General features: G+C 36.6%; 1 protein-coding gene and 1 long non-coding RNA gene across 2 annotated transcripts; both read left to right on the forward strand.

Moving 5' to 3' along the window:
* The first annotated feature begins 493 nt into the window (after positions 1-493).
* On the forward strand, positions 494-8,901 carry LOC108473536 (auxilin-related protein 2-like). Its single transcript, XM_017775164.2, has 8 exons — positions 494-1,717; positions 3,820-5,482; positions 5,577-5,685; positions 5,779-5,879; positions 5,984-6,049; positions 6,632-6,721; positions 7,936-8,112; positions 8,323-8,901. Exons 1-8 carry the CDS (start codon positions 1,110-1,112, stop codon positions 8,359-8,361), a joined length of 2,853 nt encoding a protein of 950 aa, XP_017630653.1. The 5' UTR covers positions 494-1,109; the 3' UTR covers positions 8,362-8,901.
* Positions 8,902-9,971: 1,070 nt separating this feature from the next.
* Positions 9,972-11,382, forward strand: LOC128284254 (uncharacterized). The gene is made up of 2 exons (XR_008274644.1): positions 9,972-10,171; positions 10,469-11,382. It is a non-coding gene; the product is annotated as an uncharacterized LOC128284254 (long non-coding RNA).
* Positions 11,383-11,403: the final 21 nt, after the last annotated feature.

Raw genomic sequence — 11,403 nt, forward strand, 5'->3', positions numbered from 1 at the left:
TCAATAATAAATATGTATTACTATATATAAATAAAATATGAATACTTTAATAATATAAATATGTATTTTTCTAAAATCATGTTTATTTTTATTTATCAATTTTAGTTCTAATGTTTCATTATCCTCCCACGTATGTATAATATATATAATTTTAAATTAAATTTTAAATAGGTATTGATTATTATTAAATTTATATAAAATATTTTTAAATTATAAATTATCATCTTATTATAAAATAAAAATTGGTTCGAAAGGAAAAATGACTTCGTAATATTTTGAAACAAACATAATTTATGTTGTGTTTATTTCATTAACAATAAATTTAAAAAATGATTTTAGGAAAATTTTTAAACAACGGAAAATCATTAAAACACTGCAAAATTAACATTTTTAGAAAATAATCCGTCTCCAAAAATCATTTCCAAGTAACTTTTTCAGTGAAACAAACATAACTTGTTATATTTTATTTGAACTATAAAAGTCTAATATTTGATGTAACTAAAGGTTATCAGTAATCACCTAAAATTTTTAATCAAATTTTATTTCTGAAAATTTGGAATTTAGGTGGAAGGTTCTTTTATGAAAATCAGGCGATGTCTGAGATTTGCGAATTTTAAAGGGGTAAAATCACGAATGTTTAAAATTTTGTGGGTTCTTATAGAAATATCCGAACTTTCAAGGCTTCTAAGGTAAAGCCAAAATAAAAGAAAATTTGCAAAAGCACGAACCGGTCTGGGAATCGGGCAGAGACAGAGTGGGAAGACGAAGGGAAGGAAAGTGCAAAATAAAATAAAACATAAAAAAAACGAAGCTAAAAGTAGCCGAAAACACAATTTCTTGTATTCCTTCCTTTAAGCTCTCTATTTTTCTTGTTTCAAAGTCCCGAATAATAATAATTGTGTATTATTCTCTGTATTTTTGCTAAAAATTATTTGAGAATTGACTCCTTAACCTCCACTTGTTTGTGTCTTGTTACTTTTATTTTTCCTTTATGTCTCCTCAGATCTGAACTTTTTCAGAAATATTTTTAAGGGCGAAATCGATTTGGCAAAACCAGCGACGAAAATTGGAAATAAGCGGCTGGTCGGATCCAAGAATCAGGATTGAAAATGGATGATTTACCAGGTTTATTTGCGAAAGATTTTGGGATCAAACCCCAAGGTAAAGCAGCCCCTATGGCACCTCCTCGAAACTCTTCTTCGGGTCCGAATTACGGGTACCGATCTGATTTTACCCGATCTTCATCCGCCAACGTTAAATCGTCATCCAATTCCATTTTCGATGATCAAGATCGCGACGGCGTATTTGTGTTTGACGACGTCTACGGTGGACCCCCGAAGTACTCATCCGAGTCTCGAGCCACAACCGCGCAAACCTCGTCTTTTGATTATGATTCCTTTTTTAAGGACCCGAAGCCGCCGGTTTATGACAAGCCTGTTTACGATGACGATATTTTCGATGGATTGCCTGGGATCAAGAGCTCTTCGACGACATCGGCCGCTAAGTACGATGACGTATTCTCGATCTCGGGGTCTCCGCCTCGTCCCAAGAATAAGTCGCCAAACAACTCTCCGTTTGATGACCTGCTTGGGAATCTCGGGGGGAAAGAACCGGAGATGAAGGTTAAGAGTGAGAGAGTGAAATCGGAGAAAGATGCGCCTCTGTTTGATGATTTGCTTTCTGGTTTTGGCCGGAGTAGCTCTCCTACACCCGCGAGGTATTTCCGGTTTTTAAGTCTCATTTAGAAATGAATGAACATTACAACACTTTGTTTTTTGCTGTGGTGTTGTACTTGCATTCTTTGGCGGACAGCTTAATTTTGGTATTTGTGCTGGTTTTTCATATAGAAAGGTATTGACAAACAAATGCTTCTGAGGTTCTGAGATTTGGTTGCCGTTTTGGCAGCTTAGTTTTTGGCATACATAGGGGGCAATGTATTAATGAAATGGGCATGTACAATTAAAGAATTTTTTTAGTTTCAGTTGGTTAGGATTAGTGCTTGTTTTCTGTTACTTAAACTTCAATCGAGGTTATGTTTACTGGTTTGATGTGTTCTAAATATTGGCAAGTTAATAAATTGCACGTTGGTGTGATTAAGTTGTGTGGTGTTTGATAATTGACTAAAGAAGGGAACTTTTTTTGCAAATATTGACTTAAACGAGTTGGCTAGTCAATTGTTTGTTTAAAATATGTTCTATACTAGATACTTTCCTGTGATCTAGTAGTGGGATTTTCTGTAGAATGACTGAAGAAGGCTATTTTCTCTCAAATATTGACTTAGACGAGCTGGAGATTCTAGGTTTATTTATCAATTAATGTCTCTTATTTGTCTGGCTTCTAAACTGCATAGCCTTAGCTTTTCCCTGAATTATTTAGTTCCATGTAACCAACACTGCTGGCGTTGATCAAGACTGAATTATCTGATGTAAATGTTGATCTCATGGAATTTGCGTTGCTGTAAAATGTTGCTACACTGTGAATATGTAATGAATACAAAAGAAATAATATGTGGATTTTTCTCAGCTGGGGAAGATATGTACTTTGGTTCAGTTGCATATTCAAGGGAGCATTACATTTGGGGTAGCAACTACTGTAGAAATCTTCATCTAGGATGAGGAGGGCTAGCCAAAAGCTGTTTTTGGGATTCCAAATTGCCTTACATTGAACATGCATATTGAATAGGGCATATTGAGCTCATCACTCTCACTCATCACTTTTATCCACCGTAGAAATCTACATCTAGGATGAGGAGGGCTAGCCAAAAGCTGTTTTTGGATTTCAAATTACATTACATTAAACATGCATATGTAATGGGACGTGTTGAGCTCATCACTCTCAGCCATTTCCACCAAAGAAAAGCTGTACCCTCCTTACTATGTATCAGCTGTGAAATGAATATATATGCAATCCTTCAATTCCTATATGCTAATGTTGTAGACAGAGTCAAGAGGGCAATTAACATATAAAAGTCATCGACCCATAGCTTCTTCGGATGACTGAGTCTAGTCAATTGTGATGCTTACTAATACCTGAGTCTTGATATTGGCAATTAACATATAAAAAGTGATCAATGCATATTCATACTTTCCTGATGTATTGTAACTAATCAGATTCAAAGATTTTTTTTTTTTTTTGAAGCAACTTGAGTTGTTTCAGTGTGTGATACCAGGTTCATACTTGCATGAATATGACATCTTATGAGAGGTATAACATGAATGCAAATGTAGCTCTATTAATCCTCGTTTGGTCATCTACCTCTGCGAATATCTTTTGTTGGTTGAGGAATGCTTGTCATCCTCTGTTTATTTCTATTTTCTCTTTTAAAGTGGAAAAATTCCTAGATTCAATTCAATGGTTAGGTAACCTTCTTTTGGTTATTGAATGTTGTTGTAAATAAGCTAGGACAATATGTACTGCTAGAAACTCTGAGATTGGCTTATGGGTATGATAACCTCTCTCTCTCTCTTGGATTTGAACACCGTAGTTAGAAACATGGCCATATCTTTTCCTATAAACTTCAGTACATATCAATATTGTCATTCATGGTGTTTTTACTTGTAAATATTTTATCTGTATCCAGACTTGGAAGAGGTAAAGAGACCAAAGATACAAAACCTTATTGTCCTTACACTTGTGGTTCTGGGCTAGATATGTTTATGGTACATTTGGACTCTAAACACTTTGTTTGAAGCTTGAGATCATGTTTCTTTCTTCACAGTTCTATATTTGTCCAATGCATTCTTATTAGTCTCTTCTTCTTATGGTACTTGGCTTTACCATGCAAAAGTTAGCTGATATCATGCTACATCCTTTGGACAGATCAACTTCAGATGCTGGTCAGTCCCAGAATCCACCTTCAAATTCAAGTAAGACTGGGTCCAATTTGATGGAAGACCCTTTTGTTGTCTTAGGATCAACATCAGACCCTGCAGCTGCATCCTCAGGGTTGTTTATGGACCCCTCAGAAGTAATAAGTAAACCTAACGGGTCTGGGAAGTCAAGAGTGGAGAGTTCATCTGGTAGTGGGGGAGTGTTTGATGATATAGATCCTCTTGATGGTATTGGAAAATATGTACCTCCAATGTCATCCGAGGTCAATAAGAGGGGGAAGGATAGGAGCCCTTTAAGAACTGCAAGTGGACCACAATCTGCTGCTAGTAAAGAGCCAAACGATGAAGATTTGGGGAGCTATACAAAGAAGAAGATGCCTTCTATGGAGGAGTTTCCAGGATCTCATGAACCTGTGTTTGACATGCCCAGTATGCCAACTAATTTTCATAGCTCTGTTGGTCGAGCTACTAGCCCTCCTGCTTACTCGAATGTTGGTTCTAATGATACTAGTTCCCAGGTAAATTCAACTCCAAGATCTGAGAACTTCGACACATTTGATGATGTGTGGCTCACTGTATCAGAGATTCCCCTCTTTACACAACCTACTAGTGCCCCACCCCCTTCAAGACCACCACCTCCAAGGCCACCACGGGTTTCAAAGCCAATGCCAGGCTCATTTTCTTCCACTAATGCAAAAAAGGTCAATGAGTTTTCTTCTTTCCCAAATTCAACTCAGTACTCACACAGCTCTCAATCAGCTTATGCTGCAGCAAGTAGCTCTGTTACCTCTCAAATTGATGAACTTGAAGATTTTGCAATGGGTAAGGCCCAGAATAACTTTGAACGGGCTGAAGGTTTTCCCAGTGATGATTTTGAGACCAGTTCTGCTGCTGCTGCTTCTGCTGCAGCCATGAAAGAGGCAATGGATAGGGCTGAGGCTAAATTTAGGCATGCTAAGGAAATGAGGGAGAGAGAGAATCTGAAGGCTGCTAGAAATAAAGAAGCTGGTCATATGGATAGAGATGAGAGAGCTATGCAAGATGCTTTGAATAGAGAAGTTAGAGAAAAGCAAGAGAGGCTGGAGCGTGAGAGGCAACAAAGGGAAAGAGAAGAGGAAGAGAGAGAGCAAAGGAGGCGTGAAGTAGAGAGGGAAAGGGAGGAGAAGGAGAGAGAACAAAGAAGGCTTGAGAAAGAGAGGGAGCGAATTAGGCAGATGGAGAGGGAAAGGGAAAGGGCCAGACAAGCTGTTGAAAGGGCTACTAGAGAAGCACGGGAAAGAGCAGCAGTTGAAGCTCGTGCAAGAGCTGAAAGGGCAGCTGTTGAAAAGGCAGCCACTGAAGCCCGAGAACGTGCAGAAAGGGCTGCAGTGCAGAGAGCACAGGCTGAAGCCCGCGAAAGGGCAGCAGCTGAGGCAAGAGAAAGAGCAGAACGAGCTGCTGCAGAAGCAAGAGAGAGGACTGCTGCAACAAAAGCTGAAGCTGAAGCAAGGCTTAGAGCTGAAAGAGCTGCTGCCGAGAGGGCTGCTGCTGAGGCTCGAGAAAGAGCAGCTGCTTCTGCAAGGGCGAGCCAGCAAAAGAATGACGATGATCTTGAATCATTCTTTATGGGTTCTCGAGCAAGCAGTGCACCAAGGCCAAGAGCTAACTCATCAGTGAGAATCTAAGGCTGCCATGCTGTGTTCATCTTCTGATTCATGCTATAGTGTCAGATTGTCTGATTTCTAACCTGAGCTGTTGCTCATGCAGGATCCCCTGTTTGATGGACAAAACAAGGGAGGGCCTGAAGTATCATCTTGCATGAGGAAAGCTTCTTCAACTGCAAACATTGTTGATGACCTCAGTTCTATTTTTGGAGGTACTTGTGAATTATAGATATAATGATCTTTGCAATTTGTAATATATGGTCTTCTCCATAGTTGCATTTGACTAAGCTGCTTTGCTGCTAAAGCTGCTGCATCTTCGTCTGGAGTGTTCCAAGAGGTTGATGGTGAAACTGAAGAAAGGAGAAGAGCCAGGTTGGAACGCCACCAAAGAACTCAGGAGCGTGCGGTATGTGCTCCATTGCTCCATGTTACATGTTTAATTTATCTTTTCTCTCCTTTACATTTTCTACTGCTTGCTGGCCTTGGTTTACCATTGAGTTTGAATTCCAGGCGAAAGCATTGGCTGAGAAAAATCAGCGTGACCTTCAAGTTCAAAGGGAACAAGCTGAGAGACATGTAAGTGGTTTAGGTTTTTTTTTTTTTTTTAATTGAAATCCAACAGTAAAGGACTCTTGCTTTGGCCCTAGCCTTTTATCATACACACATTGCATGATGGCATAACATTTTATGAGTTGCAAGTGTTGTTTAGGTCTGAGGTTGCTTGTGCTTTACTCTAGTCTATGTTCAGTTAGTGTTAAAGTTAACTTGTATAATTGACTCTGGAATAGTTTACTCAGTTTTTTTACTAATACTAATGTATAAAACTTCATCAATACTTTTTGTCTCAACTTTGTAATTCTGGTATCGTCAGTGAGATGAGTTAGGCTGGGGATTTAATATCTTATATGAACATAAAATTGTGCTGACTTGCCCAACAAGCATTGCACTCAAATGATATGTTAATTTGGGTTTGGTTGGCTTAAGTGATTGAATGTGTTATTGCACATAATGTGTTGAAAGAAATAGTTACTGTCTGGAAAGCATTATGCTGCTTTAATATGTTATGTTTAAATGAGTGGGTTTATATTTGTGTGTGCATTTTCCTAGTAAGGTCCTTTATTAATCACTGTCTAATATTGATCTGTGTTGGTATTTCAGAGAATTGCTGAAACACTAGATGTTGAAATCAAAAGATGGGCTGCTGGGAAAGAGGGAAATTTGCGTGCTCTGCTGTCAACTCTGCAATATGTGTGTTATTACTACCATTCATCTTGTTTGTGCTTTCTTGCATAATATTTTATGTAGGAACAAACTATTTGATTTTCTGTGCTTATTTTTTATTTTATAGGGTGCTTGTTGGTTGTTCTCATTTTATTGCTTAAATACTCAGTCTGATATTTTACTTTTGAGATCTTTTGTGCATGTGGTGGATGACTTAAAAGGCAAATTATGATATATGTGTTGGAGGAAGACTGAGTAAGATGAATTCAAACATAAGAAAGAACTTGTGGTCGAACTCTAAGCCTCCCCTGATGACCTACTTTTTAAGCTGCCAAACTCTTTACTTACTGTGTACTGCTGTTACATTAAATGGATACACTGTACATGTGATGCTGATTTTAAGTAGAACTCAAAACTGAAAAGGAGATTGGACTGGCAATTTCAAGTGTCCAGATGCAATTTTTGTTATCTTTACTGTCTGATTTAGCTGTGGATGTTTAGAATTAAGGTAGTGAAGCATAAGAGTATGTTTTCGAAGCTTCTTCCCTTCATGATGCTTACTGTCTGACTTTTGCAGTTCTGTTCTTCTAGTCAAGAAACTATTCTTGTGCCTGGCATGCAACTCTCTTTTGAGCATTAAACTTTCTCAAACCCCTTTAGAAAGATTTAGTGTAGGTGGATCTCAAACTTGTTTTGAGCATCTAATACTCAAACTTGCAGAATGCATGGGCATCCTTTGCAAAACTATTCATCGTGCTGCTTACCTTTTGGTTAGATTTTGGTATCCTAGAAGTTGGATAAACATCTTGTTAAATCTTTCATCTCACAATTGATGGTCTTTTCGGATAATAATGCAGACTATACATGTAATAGTATTTAAGAAGGCAATGTGGATTCCAGCATACCATCTTTAGTTCTTTCATTTTCTTCTCGTCTTGCTAGCAGTTGCATAACAATTTGAATTCACAAGTTCTTGGACATGCAAATAATTATTTTGAGGATATGTTTAGTGTTTGTAGCAATTGAATTGCTTGAGAATGAGATTTATTTTCTTGCATTTATTTGCCTATTTGTCCATTCATCTTAAGCTTTAATTGTGCTCCAACTTCTAAATTATTGTGATGTGGGCAGTGCTTTAATTTTGAAAATGTATGGTGGTGGGATCTTTTAAAAAGTTCAGGGAAAATGTGATGTTATTGTTTTAACTAATTCGTCTTGTGAACCTGTTCTTTTGTGATTAGGTTCTTTGGCCTGAATGTGGCTGGCAGCCTGTTTCTTTGACAGATTTAATCACCGCTGCCGCAGTTAAAAAGGTTTACAGAAAGGCAACTCTTTGCATCCATCCTGATAAAGTCCAGCAAAAAGGTGCCAATCTTCAGCAGAAATATGTTGCAGAGAAGGTGTTTGACTTGCTCAAGGTACTTTATAAATGTTTTGCCTCAAGTTCTTTATGGTTGATGTGCTATTTTGCTATTAGAGCCTCAATTGTACCCATTTCTATATTTATTTCACTTTTTCTTAGATGGGAAAATTTGCTGTTTGTGTATCACTATATCAATGCCCTACTACCGCATTTCTTTCCATCTTGCTTTCAGTCTCATTCTATTTTGTTTCTCTATGGTAAATAGGAAGCATGGAATAAGTTCAATTCAGAGGAGCTTTTCTGAGTTCAAATCGTTGATTATATAGCTAAAGAAATTCGTCGTTTGACAAACTAGGCATTGGAGTTGAATGAAAACACGACTGTCCAGCAACTATAATTCGCTTAGCTGCTGCTGTTGCCTGCTTTGGTTTGATGATTCATTAAGTCAGCTGTTAAAGAGTGGCACATGATGCTAGCTCTCGCTTCAAAGGCTTGTGAGGTACGTATGTGAAGAGTGAAGTACACTCTTCTTTTGTTCTGATGTATGTACATTAAAAAATCTTCATCCAGCTAATGCGCGTGGAAATTTGGAATCACCGGGTTAGTGTAGATTAATATTCATCAAATTGGTCAGAATGATATGCACAAGTTGAGGGGATTTTTGTGTTAATTCTTTTTTATAATATTGTTTTGTTTGTGTTTCCGTTTCCCCCATTTCCCCACCTTTTGTGGCAAATACAGTATGTCCTTTTCATATAAAAAGAATAGTACAAGATATGTATGATTGTTGAGAGATGGATACTCCGAGGTGGATGATTCAATATAATTTCATTTGTTTCTTCTATGACACGGTACTTATTTCTTTTCTTGCTAATAAAATTGATCGTATTTACCTCTTTTCTTTTTTTTCTATACAAGTAGAATGTGACTGAAACTATTTGCATTTAGTGTAGAGGATTATTCCATAGTGTCATGATTGATGGGTTTCAGGTTTTCAGCATTTGTAACTATATTTCCGAAGTTTTTGTTTTGTTGTTTTTGGATGTGGAATTGTTTCATTTGTAGCCAGCTAGGATCAGAATATTCATTCATTGATATTCCAGTTTGTCATTTCATCACTACCCAGTCTGGGTATTAATGATTGAAAAGGAAAAGACCATCCAGATAAAACAGAAGCGCGACAAAAGCAATATAATATTAAATGAAACGTTTTAGACAAAACATGCTTGATGCTTCTATGATATAAGCTCTGCTGCGTCAAATTCATATTGAATGAATATAAACACGAAAACGTAAGTTTTTAGGCATTATAACTATATGGAGCAGATAGAAGGTTGAAAGCTGAAATTTTTTTTATTAAACTTAGGGTACCTTAAGTTACGAAACTAATAGTTTATTAAATTAAAAAATTTAAAGTAAACTCTCCCAATAAATATATTTTTCAAGGAACTTTGTTTTCGGAGAACAGAAAAACTGAATATAAATGAAAGGCCTAGACGGTGGGCCTAAAAGGCCTTAAGTGTTTGCGTTTTTTGGGCTTGGGACTGAACATCTACGGATCCAGATAGATAGTTGGAGAGAGAGCAAAAGGAGTTTTTTTTTAATGAAAGCTTACGGTAAAAATAAATAATTTACCCCCCAAAAGATGGTAAAACCCTGCAGTCTCTCAGCTCTGAGCTCTCAGCCCAACCTTCTTGCTTCTTTTTCAATTCATCTCTATCGCATTCCCTGAATTAAAAGTAAGTCTTTTCTCCTCCATATATTCCTTAATGTCAGCTTTAATGAATGCAATTTTATGTTTATTATCTACAATTCTACTGGATAACCAACTTGGAAGTTGGAAGTGTCGGCATGGATTTTCTTTGAAGTCCTTTATTTAGAAAAGACTCCATGCACGTCTACTTCAATAACATGTTGGATGAGTGTCTGAAAAGGGTACATACCTAAGATGAAGGTTTGAAGTAAAATAGCTTGTTACCATTTGAATTTTACTATTCACGTTAAACTTCGATATGGATAAGCTTACTCATTATTACTATATTTATGTTCTAAAGAGTCTCGTCTTGCTGATCAAGAGACAAGAGTGCGAAAGAGGAGCAGCCAAAAGGAGAAAGGTATCGAGAATCCTTTCTAGATGATCATCTCCAGTTCCTACCTCTTTTATTTTGTTATTTGTTGTGTATAGGGTTCTTTGTTCTCTACACATACCTTTAGTCAATTCTAAGAAACAGCTTAAGTTTTCAGTCATTACTGAAAGTGATTTATTTTATGCTTGATATGTGCCTCTTCCAAAAACCAAATAGATCAAGAGGTTGTTAAAAATAGTTTTTTTTTTTTTCAAATTACTCTAACTATCTTCTAATTTTTTTCCCATTAAATAAATTTTTATTTCCATGTTTTTCTTTTTGTAGGATAAAGAACTTGTTGATGAGGATAGAGAGTCTTGCACAGTTGAATTAAGTGATCATATTGTGGTGATGATTTCCTTAATGATAAAGTTGAAGGTGACACAGCGGTTTCCTTGATGATGATACGTGCCTCTTCCAAGGAAAAAGATCAAGTAGATGAAGTGGCTGCCAAAATTTCTATTTCCCAGTCTTCTTATCATTCCAAGAAGAAAGGTGATGATGATGATGAAGTTGAAGCTGACACAGTTGTTTCTGTGGAGAAAAAAGTTGATTTTCTTGGCTTTTCCATTCTTTCTAAACATGCGAACTACTTGAAAATTATTTACCAGAAAGAAGGTGATTTTTGGGAGACCTTTGCATCTTTCAGAGTTCAGAAATAATTTCTTTTATGTTGGATGCATTAGGAAGAGCTTTGGTGATAGCTGATGGTCTAGCATTTCTTCAGAAAAGCAACGTTCATGGATGATGGCATGAAAGCTGGATTTAGACTTGATTGTATCGATTTCTGCACATCTAAAGCTCCAACTTTTCTTTTTATGGAAGCAAACAAAACCCAATTGAAAACAGAGATGAAAGAAGTTACCCAGAAGATTGCCTCTTCGCAAAAAGAGTTGGAGCTGAAGGAGGATGGTGAAACAGAGTTAAAGAAGCAGTTTGAAGCTATTTCTGAATTCAGCAGTAATAGTTCTTCTCCATTAAGCTGTATAGTTGATTAAAAGTATTTATATTTGTTTCTCTCTCTTTTCTAATTATATGAATGCATTTCTTCATTCAATAAGGAATAATCATGTTTTCATTAGTAAAAGAAATTCTCAAGGACCTCCAACTGCAACAGATAGACCTCTATTTGTTTAATTTTAAAGTTGTTCGTGTTTGGTCATTAAAATTTTTAATTTATCTTTATTAGATTTAAATAATTAAAGGTAAAAATTTCTTTT

Source organism: Gossypium arboreum, chromosome 11 (assembly GCF_025698485.1).
Source record: "Gossypium arboreum isolate Shixiya-1 chromosome 11, ASM2569848v2, whole genome shotgun sequence".
Taxonomy (NCBI): domain Eukaryota; kingdom Viridiplantae; phylum Streptophyta; class Magnoliopsida; order Malvales; family Malvaceae; genus Gossypium; species Gossypium arboreum.

Coding starts and splice junctions, on each gene's coding strand:
- LOC108473536 (XM_017775164.2), top strand. CDS start 1,110: ATGGATGATTTACCAGGTTTATTTGCGAAAGATTTTGGGATCAAACCC. Junction 5,483..5,576: donor GGCCAAGAGCTAACTCATCA/GTGAGAATCTAA, acceptor TTGCTCATGCAG/GATCCCCTGTTTGATGGACA. Junction 8,113..8,322: donor AGGTGTTTGACTTGCTCAAG/GTACTTTATAAA, acceptor TATGGTAAATAG/GAAGCATGGAATAAGTTCAA.